Genomic DNA, 23,560 nt, shown 5'->3' with positions numbered 1-23,560 from the left:
CCTACCACCTCAGGGAACCCGTCTACATTCCAGTCAAGTTGCTTCCTCCCCCTTGCTCCCTGGGAGCCAGCATGGAGACCACTGAGAGCACAGAAGACCCAGTCTTGCTGCTATCAGTTCCTGTTCCTGACTCCCCCAGGCTCTTAATAGTGAGGAGGAGCAACTGCAGGGAAAGCCTTGCTCTGCTCCTTCATCCCTGGGCTGGAGCATGCTTAGTACAATCTTCAAAGCATTGCCAAACGTGTTAACTGAGATTTTCTGGGGCTCATAATTTGGCCAAATTTTGGCAAATTTTCATGGAGATGATCAAGAGTATCCCTGACACAAGGGCAATACCCCATGACAAATCTTGAGTCCCTGCTCCAAAGAATGGGGCACTAGAGCATCTCAATTTAACAGTTTTAAGAATTTTTTAACATAGACAGAACAATGTATTTTTTCCACAATTCTTGTTCTAAGAAATGGTTGAACCATTTTTGCTAAAATTTTCAAAAACAATTCAAGCTAAGGTAGGCATCTGGCATGGAAAATTACAGTCCAAAGGTTAAAGTTTGACAAATGTATAAGAAACTGAAAAGAGCATCTTATAGTGGAAAGCGTTGGGCAATTTTAACAATAGGTATCACTACCTACACTGCCTTTCATATACAAACATGCATGACTTTGGGGGGGGGGGGGAAGGGGCAGTAACCACAGCATTATAATGAAGGCATTTTTAGTGTTTGAGGCCACAGATTAGATTAAACTGATTTTTAAAGACAGGATTTTTTCATATTTTCACTTTCATGGTGACACTACAGGGCAGAATTAAGGATGTTTGAATGCCTTAATATTGTATTTCCATACAATAACATGTTTTTGGATCTCTCTTAAGTATAAGTTTAACTCTCAATTTTCCAATTTGTAATGCTTGGTTTGGGGATAAATTACAACAGCTCTGTATTTTTTTAAAATCACTAATTACTGTTACATACTCTCAGTCTTACCTCCATTTTACCAGTATTTTATCTTGGAATTTCCTTGGTTTATTTTAAAGTTAAAAGCTAATGAACATGAACACTAAATAAGAAATCCAACGAAAATGCAACCATGTGCTATTTCTAGTTATTTGAAGAGATGTACTGTTAACTTTAAACCTTATCCACTCATACATCAGAGCAGCACAAAGCAGCCAACCCATTTAAACCAGGTTCACAGCAACTTTGCATCACTGGAACAGCACAGAACAGCTGGCTATTATCGTGCAACTGACTTATTGGTTATTGGGCAGTATTAGTGAGACTGGTGCTATGTGAGAGGAGTGAAGGGTGCCCCGTACCTGAACCCCTGTGTCTCCACTTCGAAGGTTCCCACTGTATTCCTATGTCAGATCCCCCAGCAGAGTTGTCTGGATGTGCAGTGGAGCTGTGGCAGCAGTGCCTTGAGGAGTTTTCAAATACTGATGCCAAAGCTAGCATGTGGTCTTGGAACTTTTAAAGAGCAGTGACAGTTGGGTCAAAGTAATCTGCCAATAAGAATTCACGGCACATGACCGCAGTCTATCCCATACCACTGACTCCTTACAATCAAAATGACCATTGCATGCAAATTAACTGCAGAAGGATGGTGATGGAGTGAGATACTTCTGAGATAACAATGGCCCATTTAAGAGTTACCTGAGTTGTTTACCTGACTCCATATGTTCATAAACAATTAGGTACAACACTGTAATTAAGTTAAATTATTAAATCTAATTTTTTCAAATATAGCCTATGAACAAGATACCATTTTTAACTATGTGGGAAATTCAGAGTGTTGTTAGTCTGTTATCATTTAGAACTGAGAAAAAGACTCACGCTAAATTTCTTAAAGGACTCAGTTTTTAATTACTATTATTAGCTCACACTAATTAACAGATTTACTTGTAAATGCTCAGAAATTCATGCTGTACTCAAATAGTAAAATGATGTAAATCAGCGGACGATATGCTGTATTGTATTTATACTTATGAAGGTTGAATACATGGATTTAAGTGCAAAATAAAACTCAATCTTAACTACAAAGTCATGACTGGTGACAACATATCTAGATATAGATGTGTTACAAAACAAGCAGCTCTTACAACTACAGAGTGAGCTACAATTTAGAATCTACTTTATTTTTATGTTTAAATACTCAAACTTAAGGTTGCAACCATTGCATTAAATTTAATTGAGTCCTTATAGTAGACCAATCCATTCTTAACTCTGAATTTCCCCCTTAGAATTAGAATCAGACTTTTAAAGTTATTTTAACCTGTGAGTACTATATATTCAAGCAGATATAAAGCAAGTAGGGCTATTGATTAATCGCAGTTAACTCACATGATTAACTCAAAAAAATTAACTGTGATTAAGAAAATTAATCGCAATTAACTGCACTATGAAACAATAGAATACCAATTGAAATTTAATATTTTTGTATGTTTTTCTACATTTTCAAATATATTGATTTCTATTACAACACAGAATACAAAGCGTAGAGTACTTTGTATTTCTTTATTGTAGTTTTTATTACAAATATTTGCACTGTAAAATTGATAAACAAAAGATATAGTATTTTTCAATTCACCTCACACAAGTACTGTAGTGCAATCCCTATTGTGAAAGTGTAACTTACAAATGTAGATTTTTTTTTGGTTACATAACTGGACTCAAAAACAAAACAATGTAATACTTTATAGCCTACAAATCCATTCAGTCCTACTTCTTATTCAGCCAATCACTAAAACAAACAAGTTTGTTTACATTTACGGGAGATACTGGTGACTGCTTCTTATTTACGTCACCTGAAAGTGAGAACAGGCATTCACATGGCACTTCTGTAGCCGGCATTGCAAGATATTTATGTGCCAGATATGCTAAACATTCGTGTGCCCCTTCACGCTTCAGCCACCATTCTGGAGGTCATGCTTCCATGCTGGTGATGTTTGTTAAAAAAAATGTGTTAATTAAATTTGTGACTGAACTCCTTTTGGGAGAATTTTATGTCTCCTGTTCTGTTTTACCCATATTCTGCCATATATTTCATGGTATAGCAGTCTCAGATGATGACCCAGCACATGTTGTTTGATTTACGAACACTGTCACTACAGATTTGACAAAACGCAAAGAAGGTACCAATGTGAGATTTTTAAAAATAGCTACAGCTGTCGACCCAAGGTTTAAGAATCTGAAGTGCCTTCCAAAATCTGCGAGGGATGAGGTGTGGAGCATGCTTTCAGAAGTCTTAAAAGAGCAACATTTTGATGCAAAAACTACAGAACCCGAACCACCAAAAAAGAAAATCAACCTTCTGCTGGTGGCATTTGACTCAGATGATGAAAATGAATATGCATCAGTCCGCTGTGCTTTGGATTGTTATCGAGCAGAACCCATCACCAGCATGAATGCATATATTCTGGAATGGTGGTTGAAGCATGAAGGGATATATGAATCTTCAGCGCATCTGGCACGTAAATATCTTGCGACACCAGTTACAACACTGCCATGTGCAACGCCTGTTCTCACTTTCAGGTGACGCTGTAAACAAGAAGCAGGTAGAATTATCTCCTGCAAATGTAACCAAACTTGTCTGTCTGAGCGATTGGCTGAAGTAGTACCGAGTGGACTTGTAGGCTCTAAAGTTTGACATTGTTTTACTTTTTAATGCAGTTTTTTTGGTACATAATTCTACATTTGTAAGTTCAACTTTCATGATAAAGAGATTGCACTACAGTACTTATATTAGGTGAATTGAAATATACAATTTGTTTTGTTTTTTTACAGTGCAAATATTTGTAATCAAAAATAAATATAAAGTGAACACTGTACGCTTTGTATTCGGTGTTGTAATTGAAATCAATATATTTGAAAATGTAGAAGACATCCAAAAATATTTAAATAAATGATATATTATTGTTTAACAGTGCGATTAATCGCTTAATTTTTATAATTGTGCAATTAATCGCAATTAATTTTTTAAATTGCTTGACAGCCCTAAAATCAAGTTTTATGAGAAACAATCAGGTCTGACAGAAATATAAAACTTCTGAAGGAAAGACAAAAAAAATATAGTCAGTCATTCTAGTACAAGTCAGACAAGCCTTTCTGTTGTACACCTGCTGGAATCAGAAATAAGCAAGGGTACACAGTTAACATTCTTGTTAGGCTTCGGTTACCCATTATTCTATGTTCTTTGTCTCCACCCATTATTTGGAAACAACATAACCGTACAACGATGTAAGATATGTACCAGTATATAATTTTAAATTAGGCAGATTACTTGGAAACTTGTAAGAAGCCAGATAAATTAAGAAATAAGAATACTTAACACAATTTAGAGGTTTAGCAAAAATATTGAAAATTTGAATACATCAATATAAATATTAATACAATTTTATAAATTTATCCAAAGTAATTATAGTTTTAGCACAAATAATTTGGTGTGAAAAACAATCACTTAAACTGGTCATCCAATTTTTTTTTTTGCAGTGTTGATCCCACGACGTGAGATAACATCTTTTACTGGACAAACTTCCACCAACAGAGAAGTTGTTCCAATAGAAAATATTACATCACCCACCTTGTGTGTCTCATATCATATTTTAAAGACCTTGTACAATGCAACATTTGACAGTACAGATTAACAACATGCACCATTTCATTCCCCTATATTCTCAAAGTAAAAGCAATGATGAATAAATTGATTACTCTGTAGGAAAACAATCATATGTGAAAGGTACTTGTCAGGGACATAGGAGATTTGGGTTCAATTCCCACCTCTACCATAGGTTTCCTGATAATGGGCAAGTAACTTCATCTCTGTCCCTCAGATCTCTATCTGCAGAATACGGCTAATAATACTTCACCACATAAGGTAGCTGTGAAGATAAATACTTGGGAGGAACTCAGATCTTGCCATGATGGGAGCCAGATAAGTATGTGAGATACCATCTTTCAACAAATTTGTCTGTGTCATCTCAGAAGGTAAGCACAACTCTCCACAGAGATGTGCTCAGGCAGTAGAAAGCAACAGTCTGTCTTCCCTTGGAATTTGTCATTCAAAAATGCAGTCATAGCCATCACAGAGTAGACACATTCCTGATGAACTTCTGTGATTAATAGTTCCATTAATTTTCCAATAGTTCTTTATACTTTGTCACTTTCACACTTTGCTTGAAAGGACCACCATGTCAAATAAATTTCCTTTCTCCCAAAAAGACATCCTGAAGGATTTCAGCCTTCTTACACCACTGTTAAATTTAGGTCTCTTAGAATACTGTTGCACATATACAAGAGCTGAATTAATCTTCTCATTAAAACATGGACCTCCAAAGAACAGAGGACCAGATTCTCAGACAATGTAAATAAGAACAAGTGCCTTGACTTCAATGAAGCTATGCTAGTTTACATCAATTCATAATATGACCCAAGGACTACAGTGATTTTTATGGACTCCTTTTGCCTATACTATGTAATGTATAATTTGGCTGGGACAGATTAAGAACATTTTATGGACTGACACCAATTAACTTATACGCCATGACTAAACGTTTTAATGTTGATTTAACTAGAGCAGTAGAATATAAAGTAGGAATGGATGAATCCAGGTTTTTATTTGTTTTTTCTTTCCTGTTGAATAGCAGGTCTGGACCTAAATAACACAATATCTTGACATCACTGGTTAACTTGCACAATAAGATGAACATAAATTGTAAGCAGCTGAAAACAGGATTATAACTGAAACCCTCAGGCAAACTTCACTATACCTAGGGACCTACCAAATTCACGGCTATAAAAACTGCATCATGAACTGTGAAATCTGTTATTTTGTGTACTTTTACCCTATACTATACAGATTTCACAGGGGAGGCCAGCATTTCTCAAACTGGGGGTCCCGTCCCAAAAGGGGGTTCGCAAGGTTATTGTGTGTGGGGGGGGGGTGTTTTGTGGTATTGCCACCGTTACTTCTGCGCTGCCTACAGAGCTGGATGGCCAGAGAGTGTCAACTGCTGGCAAGGTACCAGATCTGAAGGCAGCAGCAGCGCAAAAGTGAAGGTGGCAATACCACGACTCCCCCTACATAATCTTGCAACCCATTCCCACAACCCGCTTTTGGGTCAGGATCCCCTATAGTTACAGCACTGTGAAATTTCAGGATTTAAATGTCTAAAATCATGAAATTTACAATTTTTAAAATCCTATGACCATGAAATTGACCAAAATGGACTGTGAATTTGGTAGGGTCTTAACTATAGTGAATACTCCTGATTTAATTACACATACACATATTTTTCTTTAAGCAAGCTCTATGGGCAAGTTAGAGATTAGTTATAATAGCAGTTGCAGTTCTAATACCACAATAATGACAAACTAGCAATATGGAAAGCTGCCAGCAGAGCAGTACCTTGGTGGTAATCACTTTCTCTTTTGTTTGCTTCCTATGGTTGTATGAGAATATTACCCAAAAAGTTTTCACTTTTAACTTTTCAATGCTGACTAATTTATTGACTTGATATTCAAACTTATTGATAAATTGACACCTGTTCACAGAACTCCTCTGAAAGAGCTGCTTAACAATGCTTAAAATTACAATATATATTTTTTCAAGGTTTCCTCTATGTCCCTGTCAGAACCCAGAGAACGAACACACACACACACAATCATCTTAGATTTATATCTCCAAGCACCACCTTTGCCTGTCTGGGCAAACAAGAGATTGGAATCAAACTAGAGTCCTTCATACGTTAGGGCAGAGCAAAATAATACAACAATCCCAGTGTGAAAGAAATGTTCCACATATCTGTGAAAAGCCTCAAACTCATTTAGATGTTTCATTGCATATATGCAGCTAGAAAGATAGAAACTGACAAGCTGAAAACAGATGTATAGTATTGATAGGGGGATGTTCTTGCTGTACTTAATTAATACAATCCTGGGGAGAATATTTTACATTAATATATTACACCCAAAGATGGAGCTCTTGAACCACTGATATAAAAAAAATTGAAAAAAGTAAAGGTTATGCAGTTGTGTATACCAGGGTGTAGAAGACAAAGATTCTAGAATTATCCGATTCTCCCTCAGAACAGGAGATAATTTAGACCAGAGGTGGGCAAACATTTTGGCCCGAGGGCCACATCTGGAAATAGAAACTGTATGGCAGTCCATGAATGCTCACAAAATTGGGGTTGGGGTGCAGGAGGGGGTGAGGGCTCTAGTTGGGGTTGCAGGCTCCGGGATGGGGACAGAAATGAGTTCAGAGTGAGGGAGGGGCTCTGGGTTGGGGAGTGGTGGGGGGCCAGGGGTCTGGCAGGGGGGGTGGGCTCTGGGGTGGGGATGGGGATAAGGAGTTTGGGGTGTAGGAGGGTGCTCTGGGCTGAGGGGTTTGGAGGGCAGGAGGGTAATCACGGCTGGGGTCTGGGAAGGGGTGTAGGCTCCGGCTGGGGGTGCAGGCTCTGGGGTGGGGCTGGAGATGAGAGGTTTGGGGGTGAAGGAGGGTGCTTGGGATTGAGGGGTTCAGAGGACAGGAGGGAGATCAGAGCAGGGGTTTGGGGAGAGCTTCAGGGGTGCAGGCTCCAGGCGGCACTTACCTCAAGGGGCTCCCAGAAGCAGCAGCATGTCCCTTCTCCAGCTCCTACATGGAGGTGTGGCCAGGCGGCTCTGCACGCTGCCCCGTCCGTAGGCACCACCCCTGCAGCTCCCAATGGCCACGGTTCCCAGCCAATGGGAGCTGCGAGGGCGGCACTTGGGGTGGGGACAGTGTGCAGAGAGGAGCCGCCTGGCTGCCCCTACGCATAGGAGCCAGAGCGGGGCCATGATGCTGCTTCCGGGAGCCACGTAGAGCACTGGAGTGGGGCAAGCCCCAGACCCCGCTCCACAGCAGGAGCTCGAGGGACAGCTTAAAATGGCTGGTGGCCCGTAGTTTGCCCACTCCTGATTTAGACCCCCAAGAGCCATGCTGACACTGTGTGCCAGATTTTCAAAACACACCTTAGCTTTTGTTCCTTCAGTTGTTTGCAGGTGCAGCTTAGTCATTTTGATGTCAAAGCCCTAACTTCATGCATTGCATATTTTTTGACAACCTTTGAACCACATTTGTCTAAGTTATTCTTCTCCAGCTTTTTTCAGATTTCCTACTTTATTTGAATTCCTTTTCCCTCCTCCTGATCTCCATGAACCCAAATGCTCCTACTGCAATAGTCTGGAGCACAGAGTCCTCTTCCCACTCTCACTTCCAACTGGATTCATTAAAATTGGATAGGTTGAACAATTCAAGTTAACTTTAGTCACAGAAAGTGAAAAACTAAAGTTTAATTAAAGCCACCAAGCACTGCAGAAAGGACAACAAAGTTCACTGTGGAAAAATCAAGGAAGCAATTTTAAATTTGCCTTTTTTTAAAAACAATCTTTGAGCATCCCCAACCCAATCCAGCTTCTGAACTTTACAGGAAATGCAGAAGCTTTTAAGTTTTATCCATCCTAAAAAAGTGAACTGAGAGTTCTGAAACAGCTCCTAAGACAGCTTTCAAAGCAATTTGCCTTGTAATATCTGTGGAATGCCACTACTACACTAGAAACCTCAGAGGGCCTGATTTTCCACTGCCTTATACTGTACCATCTCTGACTTCCTCAATCATGGGACCAGCCTGATACAACATAAACCCCATCACTAAGTTTTTGCAGCCTGCGTGGGAGGGACCATTGCAGCAGGTAGTGATCACTGAGGTGCTGTGGGCTCACTGGCCATGCAAAGAGGAATCCACACCACCTGAATTCACTGATGAAAAATTCACTGGGGAAATTCTCAGGACAGCAAATCCAACAGCATTGTGACTGCTGTGTGCCTCCAAATCAAGACCAAGGATCTGTCACAGTAAGCGCAATATGGATAAAATACTAGCAGTCTGCTTTGGAAGCATTTTAAACCCACTCTGTACTCACTTTACACAGGTGTAAATACTACACAACATGAAAGGCAGTAGGGAATCTGGCTCAGTTTCCCTGATATTTTTCTGTAGGGGGCAAATTCCAACTCTTGACCAAAAGTAACAGATGGATTCTCCCAATATCTTATAGACCAGGTCTATCTGTGTGGAGGCCCTGCATTTCCAAACTGGCTCCTCTATTCTTCTCCTGCTTCCAGATAGTAGAGCTATGATGCTGTCACACAACCAGGGCTTCTCCTGACAATTGCTGTCCCGAGAATCTTACTTTGACATGGAGGGAACGCTAATAAAAAAACAAAACAGGCTATATAATGTAATTCTATCAACCCTATAAAATATTATTATTAATTCTGCAGTCTCAGAACAAAAACTAAAATCAAATAGTAAAATTACTCAACTTTAAAACAATTCATCAGAACATTAAATTTGGTCTGAAAATGGTAGTGGCAAAAAATAGAGTTTAAAGATGTGTTTTGAATAATTAAACTATTAACTAATAAAATATTATTACTAGAATGCTAAATTGGCATAGTTTCAGTTTATTTAGAAAAGAAAATTCTTTAAAGTGATGGAAAATGTTGGCACAAGACTATGGTAATTACTACAAAATTTTAATTACGTTTTGAAATGATTCTGTAGCGATTTCTGCAGCAAATATATATAGCTAGCTAGTTTACTTACTCTAATATTCAAGTATTTTCCTTGTGATTTTAATTACAAATGGTATTTCTCAGCTGTCTGATGATGGAAATGATTATGCTGAAATGCTATCATTTTAGCAACAGAAGTATGAAAGCACAGTGGGAGAGACTGAAATCCAGTTTCCATTCTGCTCTAACAGTTTAATCATAAGAATTCTTATACTTAAAATGTTTATTTAAAAAAAAATCTATAAATCTCTCCTTTGACTGCTACTCAACTACTAAAGCAGTTTGTATATTAGTTTGGAGTCCCTTCCATAGCACTGTAAGAAAGCTAGTGTCAAAAATGACAGCTTTCAGAGTAACAGCCGTGTTAGTCTGTATTCGCAAAAAGAAAAGGAGTACTTGTGGCACCTTAGAGACTTACCAATTTATTTGAGCATAAGCTTTCGTGAGCTACAGCTCACTTCATCGGATGCATACTGTGGAAACTGCAGAAGACATTACATACACAGAGACCATGAAACAATTTCAGTGAGATGGACACCCAAGGCAGATAGCTCAAATATGCCAACTGTAATTAAGACATTTTAAAGAAACATTTCACACTTCACTATGGCAGGTGTGTCACATCTTTGGACTTTCTAGATGGCTTGGCCTGACTAAAGTTTTTCTTTAAAAATATAAAAGGCACAGAGGATTATGCCTTTCAGTAAACTGGAGACAAAAAAATTCTTCAAGGTTCTTTGTCCTCTTAAAGCAATCTAAACTCAGTCGCCATCAGCGGCTCCCCCCCGTAATAAATGGGGTTCATTATTTGCAATAGTTTTATTATCTATCATGTAATATTTAAAGTTACTGAACTTGTTGTCAGTCTGTATCCTCAAAAAGAAAAGAAGGACTCGTGGCACCTTGCAGACTAACCAATTTATTTGAGCACTGCATCCGATGGAGTGAGCTGTAGCTCACGGAAGCTCATGCTCAAATAAATTGGTTAGTCTCTAAGGTGCCACAAGCCCTCCTGTTCTTTTTGTGAATTTACTGTGTTATTCTATTGTATTAATTATGACTATCCACCTATTATGATGTTCTTTATTTGCACCCGCGTTATTGCAGCACTTAGGACCAAGACATTAGCGATAAAAAAATTAAGATCACGCCTCTCCCAGGCGGCGCCAAAGCCGGGGGGTGGGGGAAGGTACCTGCGGGGGGTCTCTGAAGCAGGAGGAAGAGGAAGGTGACGCCGAGCGCTGGAAGGCGGAAGGCCGAGGAGGGACAAGCCCCCACCCACCGCCTCCTACCCCGGCCCCGCCGGCGCGCAGCCCCGGGGGGCGAGTCCGCCATCCCTAAAGCCCCAGCGCCTCGCACCCCTCGGTCCTGTGCCTCGTGCGCGCGCGGCGGCCTAAAAGTTCGTTAGCCGGCGTCGAACGCCGGTGGCGTCACGCTGGCGCTCGAGCGGGAGGGGAAGAGGGCAGCGCAGCGAAGCCGGTGAGGCCCGGCGGCGGCGGCGCGTGCCGACCGCGTGCGGCGCCCGCTTCCGCTCGTCAGTTCCGCTCAGTCCCCTGCGGGCGCCGCCGCGCTCGAAGCTCGAGACGGCGATTTCCTTTAAGGGCCTGAAGCCGCCGACTGGGGAGAGCGCCGTACTTTGTGACCTTCCATGACAAAGTGGGGTGGCCGGTGTTCACGGCCCGCGCCGACTGGCCGCGCTCCCCATTTGCCCCCCATTTGCGCTCCGCAGCCGGGCTTGCGTTCCCAGCCCCCGGGTCCGGCGGCCCAGCCCTTCCTTGGCAGGTGGCGCCGGCGCAGTGGGGAGCGTCCCGCGCGAGGGGGACTGAGCAGCCCAAGGCCCCGTGTCTCTGCAGCCAGGCTTTGACCGCTCTCCCCTCCCGGGCCCGGCAAGGCTCTGCGTGGAGGGCAGCGAGCAGCTCTGTGTGGGGAGCAAGCTGATCTTGGCGGGGGGGACAGATTCGCGAGCTTGGCTGGCTAGTGGGCCCCGGGGACCGATTAACTTTTTGTGGGCCTGGCTCCAGACATATTTGTGTGGGCCCCTGGGGAGTGATTGCAAAAGCACAGCGGGGCGGGAGGAGCTAGGGTTGGTCCCTGGGGCAAGGGAGGGGCTAGGGGTAAACTACAAGCACAGAGGGGGTAAACAGGTTTCCCTCTTCCCCCCTTCCGCCTCTGCCCACATAGAGGGGGTACCTACCTTCTCCCTGGTTCAGGCCCATTCTCTTCCTCTGCACTGAGCTGCTCCTCCTCCAGTGTGACATAGTGGGAATGTTCTTAATGTTTTCTCTGACTACTGTGTGGGTGCCTCAGTTTCCCCTAAGCATTTCTTAAGTATCTAGCTGGTGGGATAAGGGGGTGTGATTGTTGCAGAGCCCTAGGGAGGTGTGATGCTGTCTGAACAGAGAATGGTTGACACCCTGTGTCCTGGTAGCTGATGGCCTGGGCCCCTCCCCTGCAAGGTGCGAACTGAAGGTATTGGAGAACAGAGATCAGGTGGCCTCCTGGCCCTGGAAAGAGACAAAGGACAGAGGAGGAGCTGGAGGGAGTTGTAGTTTGGAGCTGGCTGGGGAAACAGAGGAAGGTCCAGCACTTGTGTCTGGGCTCCCTACCCCACAAGATGGACCTGACTGCGGGGTCCTATTTTCCATACCTACAAGCTCTGCTTTGACTGTGTTCCTTTCATCTAATAAACTTACTGTTTTATTGGCTGGCTGAGAGTCACGGTGAATCACAGGAAGTGGGGGGTGCAGGACCCTGACTCCCTCACACTCCGTGACATCCAGCAGCAGCAGCAGGACAGATTCTCTTCCAGCCCTCTGGGGTGGGTGTTGGGAGTGGGAGGAGCGGAAGCTAATGTGGTTACTCCTATAACCGGACTTTTAGTTTCCAGTCAGCACTGCTAACCGGACACCCAGGTCTCATTTTCTACTGGAGTTTCCAGTCTAAAACTGGATACCTGGCAACAGGGATTCTAGAAAAGCCTGAAGGGGGTAGGAGGGGCAAGCATTCTTTTTAAAAGTGAGAGTGCTAAGCCTTGAGCCTTAAGCTGTGGGAAGTAAGGGGTGGGTGGGCTAGGGAGTGGAGAGGAGCAAATGGGCAGGGCCATGTCTGCTGTACTGCCCAACTAGGTTGGAGACTGTGGGGATCAGCTGACACAGTATCCCTAACCCAGGTGATGTGACAGCCAGTGGTGGATTAGAGTTAGTGGGGCCCCCTGGCCCTGTGCTCAGTTTCATTTTTGGGGCCCCTCCTTGGAACCCAGCCAAGAAAAAGAACATTCTCTCTTATCTCCCCCTGCCTGCATTTTTCATTCCTTTTTTCTTCATCCTCCTCCTATAAGTAATAGCAAGTAAATGAAAATAAAGTGAAGTACCTTGATTGTTCTTGTAGTCTAACTTGTTTTTCCACAGACCACTTGAAAATTGAAGAGGGTCTCAACAGACTACTGAATGATCTTTCCAAATATTGTAAAAAAACATTGGGGTGCGGGTCTAGCCAGGAGATAGTCCCCTCCCTCACCCTCAGGGTTGGGGCAGGAGGTTGGGGTGTGGAGCGCTTACCTGGAGCAGCTCCTGTTTGGTTCGAGGGGTGCAGAAACTCCCTTTTGGTGCTCAGGATTGGGGTGAGAATGGCGGGGTTCAGGAGTCAGGGCATGGTGGAGGCTGGGTATGTGTTGGGGGTGCAGGAGTCAAGGCAGGGGGCTGGAAGTGTAGGGGGGCAGGAGTCAGGGCAGGGGGCTGGGGGATTGTGAGGTGGTGCAGGGGGCTAAGGGGTGTGGGGGATGCAGGAGTGAGGGTAGGGGGGTGGGGAGGTGTGGGGGGGTGCAGGAGTCAGGGTGGGCAGAGGGCTGGGGATATGGAGGTGCTCATGGCAGGGAGGTAGAAAGGGTATGCCCCAATTCCAGTGTTGGATCATATTAAAGAAGTTCTGTATTAAAATCACAAATGAGTTTGATTCCCCATAGTTTCAATTCCAGGGTATTACTAATTAAGAGGTCTCTTGGTTTTTGGTACTGTTTCTCTCCCTCTATGTATGAAACTTGCAAGCTGCTAATTGTGTTAGTACATTCTAAGACAGAGTCTGTTCTCAAAGCAATTCACAAGAGAGAGAGACTCAAAGCAATACTCAAACAACAGAAACAGCACCCAGAGACTCCCCACCCTTTTGTTGTATTAACCATTGTGATTAAAATAGAGATAGAGGATGTATGTGGATGGATGCTTGGTGTGGATAATAAGTGAATGATCAGGGAGGTGCCAGCCTAAGAATCCAGTGTCCATCGGCTGAAGAAGGTGTCAAGTGGAAATAACCAGAGGACCCCACCCGGAGGGCAGACTGGAATCCACCCAACAGCCTCAAGAATGGGAGAACCAAAGAACAAGATAACATCTTGGAGCCGTCAGGAATGTGCTATCTGCTGATTGATTCAGCAACAGCATGATGAAGCAATTCCCATAGACTGGCATAGGAAGAAATTCCTATAAAAATAGACTCTAAAAAGTGAGAACTTTGGGGGTCTGATTCTGCAAACCAACTTCCAGGAGCATCAGATGAGCATCTGACAAGGCCCTGCTCCCTCCTCATGTCCAGGCCACCTGGCCAGTGACTTGGCATGAGCAACTCTAAGGCTGGTAACTATGATAACAACCTTGCAGAACCTGTGTGTGTGGGTGTGTATGTGTGTGTGGGTGTGTTTGTATGAATGAATGTGTGAATAAATATGAGATTGAATGGAATGTTATAGCTATAACTAACTGCTTACTATGATTCTTTCTGTATTCACAATAAATGTGGTATTTTGCCTTTTTCCCTTTAATAAGATCCTGCTGGTTTTTATTTTATTGGTACAACATTTTGGTGGAGAATTGCGAAAGGGGGAATATTGGTAAAAAACCTCAGTTATTGTAAATATTGGTGTGCACACCGCCAGCTCTAGTGAGCTAGGCATTTCTATTAGGTTAACCAGACCTGCTGGCCTCCGAGAAGGTAGCAGGAAAAACAGATTAAACCAGACCTGCTGGCCTCCGAGAAGGTAGCAGGGGACCTGCTGGCCTCCGAGAAGGTAGCAGGAAAAACAGATTAAACCAGACCTGCTGGCCTCCGAGAAGGTAGCAGGAGACCTGCTGGCCTCCGAGAAGGTAGTAGGGAAAACAGATTAAACCAGACCTGCTGGCCTCCGAGAAGGTAGCAGGGGACCTGCTGGCCTCCGAGAAGGTAGCAGGAAAAACAGATTAAACCAGACCTGCTGGCCTCCGAGAAGGTAGCAGGGGACCTGCTGGCCTCCGAGAAGGTAGTAGGGAAAACAGATTAAACCAGACCTGCTGGCCTCCGAGAAGGTAGCAGGGGACCTGCTGGCCTCCGAGAAGGTAGCAGGAAAAACAGATTAAACCAGACCTGCTGGCCTCCGAGAAGGTAGCAGGGGACCTGCTGGCCTCCGAGAAGGTAGTAGGGAAAACAGATTAAACCAGACCTGCTGGCCTCCGAGAAGGTAGCAGGGGACCTGCTGGCCTCCGAGAAGGTAGCAGGAAAAACAGATTAAACCAGACCTGCTGGCCTCCGAGAAGGTAGCAGGGGACCTGCTGGCCTCCGAGAAGGTAGTAGGGAAAACAGATTAAACCAGACCTGCTGGCCTCCGAGAAGGTAGCAGGGGACCTGCTGGCCTCTGAGAAGGTAGCAGGAAAAACAGATTAAACCAGACCTGCTGGCCTCCGAGAAGGTAGCAGGGGACCTGCTGGCCTCCGAGAAGGTAGCAGGGAAGAACAGTTTAACCGGACCTGCTGGCCTCCGAGAAGGTAGCAGGGAGAAACAGGTTAACCAGACCTGCTGGCCTCCGAGAAGGTAGCAGGGAGAAATAGGTTAACTGGACCTGCTGGCCTCCGGGAAGGTAGCAGGGGACCTGCTGGCCTCCGGGAAGGTAGCAGGGGAAAAACGCATAGATTAAGCTATGATTTCAGAATCTAGGCTGTGTCACTTGCTAAGTAATACCAGCAGTGACAAAGAGATTGAAATATCCATGTTAAGATGTTTAAAAGAAAACAGGGTAAGCCAGTACTAGAGGGAGGAATGGAGTCAGAAGGAACTCCAACCTCACCTTTTGTTAAAGAAATTACACCTTTTAAACAAATCCTTCAAAAATTTGGGCACAGTCCTTGGACTAAACAAGCCCTAGCTGATGTCTGCACTATTTCGGACCTAGAGGATAGATTGGCTCAGTATATCCTCATATACAAACCTTCTAGTGCTGCCAACAGAGATGCAGCAGCAATTTGGTTGTTGTGGGAGGCATGTAAGGATTCTTCCCTCCGCTTGTCTTCATGTAAAGAGGAAAAGGCACAAATGGAAAAGGGAGCAGACAATTGGAAGGTGCTGGCTACAAATACCCAAAGCCAGCTGAAAATAGTGAAAGAGGCACTCCAGGAATACAAAAAGAGTGAAAAAGTTAACTCTGCAGAGGCTGGAGGGAGGCAGGTAAAGGGGGAGAAGGTCCTATGTACGGCACCCCCAGGCATAATTACAAAGAGAAAAGAGAGTAAAAAAAAAAAAAGTTAACTCTGCAGAGGCTGGAGGGAATTAAGCAGTTAAACTTTGTATTTCACCCAAACAACTTTTAACCGAAAATGTTAAAAAGGAAAAGTGTTAGAGCATTCTTGGTTTCTTTGCAGCCATTCTGAAAGAAAAATGGGCCCTTTTCCAAAGGAATGTCTGTAAATTAGCCAGGCAAAAATAAACTATCTGATTAAAATCATTTGACTGGACAATTTAGTCAAATTTGCTAAAAGAACATAAGAAGGTTCTATTGGAACTTAACTGCCTCAAATGTATAAAGGGAATGTAAGATGTAAAAAACAGAGCAGTGTGGAAGGGATGTTAAGGAAAAGAAAATGTGTATGTATCTGTCTGTGTGTGTGTAAATATGTAAAGTTCTAAGGACCAGTTAGTTTTGTTTTTGTTTTAAATAATGCCACTAAAAATCCATTTGACTCTTTAATTCAAAGTTGCAAAACTGACAGACCTTTTTTGCTAGACACAGGTAATTAGTGTTGTTTGGCTTTGGGATTTGGCATTTAACCCTTAAAAGGTAACTCAGTGCTTTACAAAATTTAAAATGTTTTTAAGTTGTGGCTGCAGCAGGGCAGTCAAAATCAGGAGACTATAAAAAAAAATTTGGATTCTTTTTGTTTGTTTTTTGTTTGTTTTTGTAACAAAATAGCAGATGAGAGTTGTAGTAAAAAAAAAAAATTAAAAAAAAGACAGTGCCTCTCTGAAGCAACAGCAGGGGTGAGGTGCACAAAACAAAAAGAAGCATTGTTAGAAACACTGAGTCTTAAAATGGCTCTGAGTAATCAGACTGTCACTTTGATAAAGGTACATGAAAACTCTGTAAGCAAAAAAAGAAATAGTGACACCTTATGTAAAAATGGATCTGGATAATGTTATAGAAGTTAAACTATGGAAGGAATGTGCATTTGCCCCAGAACATGTGCAGGGTATATTGTAGAAGGGGCAAAAGAAATGCAAACATACCATGCTACTTAATTAAAATGCTATTAGGGCTCCAAAGGGAGCCACAATAGGTTGGGTTTTCTTTTTCAGATTGCTGTGTGTTTTGGAAGCAGAAGTTAAAAGTAATCAAAACTCTGGTGAAAGTTGATTGTGTCCCTTTTAAGATAGAGTCTCTGAGCTGCTGATGGCTTTAAATCCAAAAGCAGGAAGTTTCTGTGAAAATGCAAATTACCTAAATGATAAAGGAAGGAAAGAACTAGCAGCACAAAGGAGCTGCAGATAAAGGACATACCTGGTCAGCAAACAAATTGTCTAAATAAAAGGCATGGGATAACAAGATAATTTTAATAAATTTAATGATAATAAGTATCCCTGTAACAACGTATAGTGTGTATGATTTTTGGAAAAATCCTTTAAGGTCGTATGGTAATGATGCTTCTCAGTTATTACCTGTAAATAAAACTTAAAGCTTAACACAGCAGGAAAAACATTATAAACTTGGTCTGCTGTATAAGAAGGAAAACTCAGGGATTTAATGACTAAACAGTGGGATAATTTCCCCATAACCCTTAAAAGATAAAAGCCATTGAAACCTGGCCTGCCTATAGAACAAAAACAGGAAAATATGGGGGCAATTTCTCTGTTTTGCCTGCAATCAGCAAGGGTATTTGTAAAAGAAATATTTTAAGCAATAATCTGCCACCCCAAAAGGGGTAGAAACATGTTCTTTTTGTCTTTCAGAAAATCAGGAAAAGCTGCCAGCTGAAAAGCAACCCAATACCATGAATCTACTGTCACAATAGAAATTGTGTTCTGTGTTCTATGTTTTGTCTTGTGTTTTGTGTTGTTGCTAGCACTGTTGTGTGTTTAAAAAAAAAATACTGAAGACCTGCAGGAACTTAAAAATAAATTAAGCTTTCTGTCCCAGCTACAGGACAGCCTGATACAAAAACAAGTACATGCCAAAGTAGACTTGGTCCAAATTGGTCTGGGTAACCTAAAAGGCCAATGGAATCTTTAGTAATGGCTTAATACAACCACATGGCTTATCCATAAGAAAAAAAAAAATTAGAAATAGGAAACTACACAGCCATAGCTATGGGATGCACTGAAATGCAGATACTTGCACTAGCTACTTTGGAACACAAAATGTTCTGGGTCATATTGGGAAATATTAAGGGTTTGATGCATTTGTTAAAAAAGAAAGAGATCATTGTTTGACACTTATCAATATGAATGGATGCAATATGTTTCCACTATTGTAAACCAGACTTGTTAATGGGAGAAATTGTTGTCAAAATTGCACACCAACAGTCCCTGGAGGCAAAGGTATTGAAGGTTAACCCACTCCCCATATTACACATGGGATCCTTTTGGCTACCCTGGACCTTGAGCCAGTGGGCTGGGGAGGGAGGGAAGCTATTGGACACTAGAGGTTCTACCGAATGGACTCCTCAAAAGTGGGTGTGCCTCACCTTGCCTGTTGCCCCAGAACCTTGTAGTAAAGATACATCACTAGGATCATGTATGTGGCATGAATTGGAATCACAAACTCAAATTGCCTCACAGTACTTTCTCTTGAATAGGCTACATAGAAAGTGACACTGACGATTATAAATCTTAGTGTCAAAAGGGGGATTATGTTGGATCATATTAAAGAAGTTCTGTATTAAAATCACAAATGAGTTTGATTCCCCATAGTTTAAATTCCAGGGTATCACTAATTAAGAGGTCTCTTGGTTTTTGGTGCTGTTTCTCTCCCTCTATGTATGAAACTTGCAAGCTGCTAATTGTGTTAGTACATTCTAAGACAGAGTCTGTTCTCAAAGCAATTCACAAGAGAGAGAGACTCAAAGCAATACTCTAACAACAGAAACAGCACCCAGAGACTCCCCACCCTTTTGTTGTATTAACCATTGTGATTAAAATAGAGATAGAGGATGTATGTGGATGGATGCTTGGTGTGGATAATAAGTGAATGATCAGGGAGGTGCCAGCCTAAGAATCCAGTGTCCATCGGCTGAAGAAGGTGTCAAGTGGAAATAACCAGAGGACCCCACCCGGAGGGCAGACTGGAATCCACCCAACAGCCTCAAGAATGGGAGAACCAAAGAACAAGATAACATCTTGGAGCCGTCAGGAATGTGCTATCTGCTGATTGATTCAGCAACAGCATGATGAAGCAATTCCCATAGACTGGCATAGGAAGAAATTCCTATAAAAATAGACTCTAAAAAGTGAGAACTTTGAGGGTCTGATTCTGCAAACCAACTTCCAGGAGCATCAGATGAGCATCTGACAAGGCCCTGCTCCCTCCTCATGTCCAGGCCACCTGGCCAGTGACTTGGCATGAGCAACTCTAAGGCTGGTAACTATGATAACAACCTTGCAGAACCTGTGTGTGTGGGTGTGTATGTGTGTGTGGGTGTGTTTGTATGAATGAATGTGTGAATAAATATGAGATTGAATGGAATGTTATAGCTATAACTAACTGCTTACTATGATTCTTTCTGTATTCACAATAAATGTGGTATTTTGCCTTTTTCCCTTTAATAAGATCCTGCTGGTTTTTATTTTATTGGTACAACACCAGCCCCTTCGCCAAGGTCCTGCCCCCTTTTCTCCTCCGCGGAGCGGAGCAGCGAGCATGCTGAGGCTCTGCTCTTCCCCCTCCCTCGTGCTGGCAAACAGCTGATCGGCGGCAGGGAGGGGAGGGAACATAGCACGTTGGGGGAAGAGGCGGGGGAGGAGTTTGGCTACCAGCAGCGTCCGGCAGCACAAAGCTTCTGCCCCCACAGGGGTGGGCGGAGAAGAGCGGGCCAGGCTGGGAGGCCCTTTGGATCATGGGCGTGGTGCCATGGTAAAGCTGGTACCGCTGGGCCCTGGGAAAAAGTTGGCACCTCCCTTTGTAAATCAACAAGGAATCAAAACAAGAAAGAGCCATTCTTTGGGCATCTTAGCAAAAATGAGCAATTATTCAATTGAGCTGGTATGGGGTCAGCCTGAACAGATATGAGTGGTGCTTGTATCTAAATCCATAGGGTGTGCTTAGGAAAAGTGACTGTGTAAAAATGGCATCATCAGACTTAGCAGATTTATAGAGCCCTGGAAGTCTGCGGATATCTGCGGATCATTTTTGCAGATTGCGGATCAGATGTGGATACAAATTTTGTATCTGTGCGTGGCTCTACAGGTTTACTCTCTAAACTGGGGATAGTCAGAGCAATACTTTTGTCACTGAAGACCAATGATAAGTTTTAATTGCTTTTTATTCTTAGTAGAGCCAACGCAACAAAGATTGAGTGAGTTGTGAATTCTGTTCCATCTTATGCATCATCAACAGATTCTCTATTAAATTCCAACTATTTGCAGCTACATAAAGCCAGTGTACATGAGAGAACATTCAGGGCTTGTTTGTTCAATCACATCTCCAAGTGTCTCCTAACAGAATAATAAACTAAAGTTTTAAGTCAGTATTTTCAAAGTTGGGTGCCTAAAGTTGGGCCCCTAAATCTGTGTTTAAGACACCCAATTAAAAATGTCTTGATTTTTGAAGGTGCTGAACACTTGCATTTAGATCAGTTGGGAGTTGGGGGTACTAAACACCCCTGAAAGTTAGGCTGCTTTTTTTAGATTCCTTAAATATAACTTTCCAACCTAACATTAGGAAATCAACTTTGAAAACTTTGGCTTCAGCCTTTAATGGATCATTGCCATTACTCCTAAAATAAGTTACAGTAAAAACAACTGGTGAAACTCTAGAGCAGTGTTTCCCAAATTTGGGACGCCGCTTGTTCATAGAATATCAGGGTTGGAAGGGACCTCAGGAGGTCATCTAGTCCAACCCCCTGCTCAAAAGCAGGACCCATACCCAATTAAATCATCCCAGCCAGTGCTTTGTCAAGCCTGACCTTAAAAACTTCTAAGGAAGGAGATTCCACCACCTCCCTAGGCAACGCATTCCAGTGTTTCACCAACCTCCTAGTGAAAAAGTTTTTCCTAATATCCAACCTGAACCTCCCCCACTGCAACTTGAGACCATTACTCCTTGTCCTGTCCTCTTCCACCACTGAGAATAGTCTAGAACCATCCTCTCTGGAACTACCTCTCAGGTAGTTGAAAGCAGCTATCAAATCCCCCCTCATTCTTCTCTTCTGCAGACTAAACAATCCCAGTTCCCTCAGCCTCTCCTCATAACTCATGTGTTCCAGACCCCTAATCATTTTTGTTGCCCTTCGCTGGACTCTCTCCAATTTATCCACATCCTTCTTGTAGTGTGGGGCCCAAAACTAGACACAGTACTCCAGATGAGGCCTCACCAATGTCGAATAGAGGGGGACGATCACGTCCCTCGATCTGCTCGCTATGCCCCTACTTATACATCCCAAAATGCCATTGGCCTTCTTGGCAACAAGGGCACACTGCTGGCTCATATCCAGCTTCTCGTCCGCTGTCACCCCTAGCGGCAGCCAGTACCTCCCTCGGCCCGCGCCACTTCCCACAGCCCCCATTGGCCAGGCACAGCGAACCGCGGCCAGAGGGAGCCGTGATCGGCCGAACCTGCGGACGCGGCAGGTAAACAAACCGACCCGGCCCGCCAGAGGCTTTCCCTGCACAAGCGGCGTTCCAAGTTTGGGAAACACTGCTCTAGAGAAAAGCAATATTTTATAGAGGAAATAATGTTAGTGCCAGTGATCAATAGAATTTATTTACTCCTAGTAATAATATTTTTCTTTTGTATGTTTAATAACTCATATCAGTTAAATCTGTTTTTATTCTGTTCCTATTGCTTATGTAAATGTCAATTTTGTAGTTTACTTTAAAAAGTACTGATACAAAAATACTAAATAATTCTTGGGAAAATTAAAAACATTTTATTTGTGTGTCCGTGGAATAAATAGTTGTACTCTTATTTAGAGATATCAACTGTGTTTCCTCAAGGGATCAGATTATTATGATATACACACTTACAAGTTTCATTGTGTGCTAGTGTTCCACCATTGCCAAGCAACCAAGAGACTCTTTGCTCATTTGACAGCTTCATTCTTTCTCTGACTGGATCACTCACTGCTTTTCAGGGAAGAATTCACCATTTGAACTCCTGTCTTGGCTTTTATGGTTTCTGTTCAGTAATTTTTTGGAGGAGGATCTCTAGTTTTACTGTGGTTTGTTGGACAGGATTTCAGAAAGTCCAAGAAATAGAAGAGAGCGGAGTCTTTTTAATTTTCTATCAGATAAAACAATAAAAGAAAATGACCCTGGTTTCTCAGGGAACTGAAAGGCAGGTAAATGCCTTTAAAAGCTCCAGTCGGTCAGCTGAACCACTTCACAAGATGGATCACCATCAGTATCGAAGCCTGTTAAAGAAAATGTACATGCCTTTTGTGAGAGGACCTGATGACAAACATGATTTTGCCAGTTTCCAAGAGAAAGACAGTAATTCTTTTCTTAAATTCAATCCTTACAGCCCTCCTGTGGGGCCAGATTACCCTTTATTCCCACACCGGGACAATGTGCCTTTAGCTGATCCCTGCTCAGGATTCATGAGCCCAGGAGCTGATGCTGATTTGCAGCCCTGCTGTGGCAGAACCATTGAGTCCCTGGTGGATTACAGTGATGTGAAACCTCACCAGCGGGTCCCCATCCCAGAAAAGAGTGCACAGACTTCACACACAAGGCACGTCGTCTTGTTGGAGGAGGTGAGCCAGGACAGACGGTGGAACTCCAGAGCAGTGTCAGATGCTTCTATCAGGGCAAGACTTGGAGGTAAAGCAAATTATTGTTATGTATTATTTGTTAATCACCAAAAAAGGATGGTACTGTACAAGACACAAGTAAAGACAGTCTTCTCCCCAAAGAGCTTACAAACTATGAATTTAACAAAATATGTTTGCACTGGATGCTTCCACTGAAACCAGCAACTAGAAAGAAGTAGAATAGTTGGATGATTAATTGATTTAGCTGAAAGCATCAACCAGGTGCCAAAATAGCAAATTGTAGCATACATTGACAGAGCAGAGGTCTTTGGAAATAATTGATGTTTAAAAGAATTCATATTCTGTAAACAAAGAAGTAAAATAGAATAACTAAAATGAGTCTCTACTGTAATGCGAGCTGATAGAGCAGATTATTTTGGAGAGTAAGGAAATCACCCTGTACACTTCTGTGGCATTTTAATGTTTTCTGGCTGATAGTGTTAAGTGATTCATATTTAGGACGTGTTCAACATCTATCTCCTTGGATGGGTCATTACACAAAGTAAAACTATTTCCCCATGCTTATTCCTCTCCCTGCCCCCTTCCTCAGACGTTCTTGTCAACTGCTGGAAATGGTCCACCTTGATTATCACTACAAAAGGTTTTTTCCGCCCTCCCGCCCCCCTGATGGTAATAGCTCACCTTACCTGATCACTCTCTTTACAGTGTACATGGTAACACCCATTGTTTCATGTTCTCTGTGTATA

General features: G+C 42.7%; 2 protein-coding genes across 3 annotated transcripts in view; one reads left to right on the top strand and one right to left on the bottom strand.

The window, feature by feature from the left end:
- Positions 1-12,134, bottom strand: part of ZPBP (zona pellucida binding protein) — a 70,908-nt gene extending 58,774 nt beyond the window's left edge. The window contains exon 1 of one of the 2 annotated variants that reach the window (XM_084621162.1): positions 11,792-12,134. In XM_084621162.1, coding sequence (XP_084477288.1) covers positions 11,792-11,855 — 64 coding nt within the window. In that variant the 5' untranslated portion in view covers positions 11,856-12,134. Of the gene's footprint in view, positions 1-10,790; positions 11,342-11,791 lie in introns of those variants that run through there. The other variant, XM_084621161.1, reaches the window with a different exon arrangement.
- A 10,215-nt stretch (positions 12,135-22,349) lies between these two features.
- Positions 22,350-23,560, top strand: part of SPMIP7 (sperm microtubule inner protein 7) — a gene marked incomplete at its 5' end in the record, with an annotated part of 34,468 nt that continues 33,257 nt past the window's right edge. Inside the window, one exon of the mRNA XM_084621104.1 lies at positions 22,350-22,863. Within this exon, the coding sequence (XP_084477230.1) occupies positions 22,350-22,863 (514 nt within the window). The remainder of the gene's footprint in view (positions 22,864-23,560) is intronic.

The sequence above is a fragment of the Lepidochelys olivacea genome, assembly GCF_965140295.1.
Source record: "Lepidochelys olivacea isolate rLepOli2 genome assembly, chromosome: 2".
NCBI lineage: Eukaryota > Metazoa > Chordata > Testudines > Cheloniidae > Lepidochelys > Lepidochelys olivacea.
This window is presented reverse-complemented; position numbering and strand designations above follow the sequence as displayed.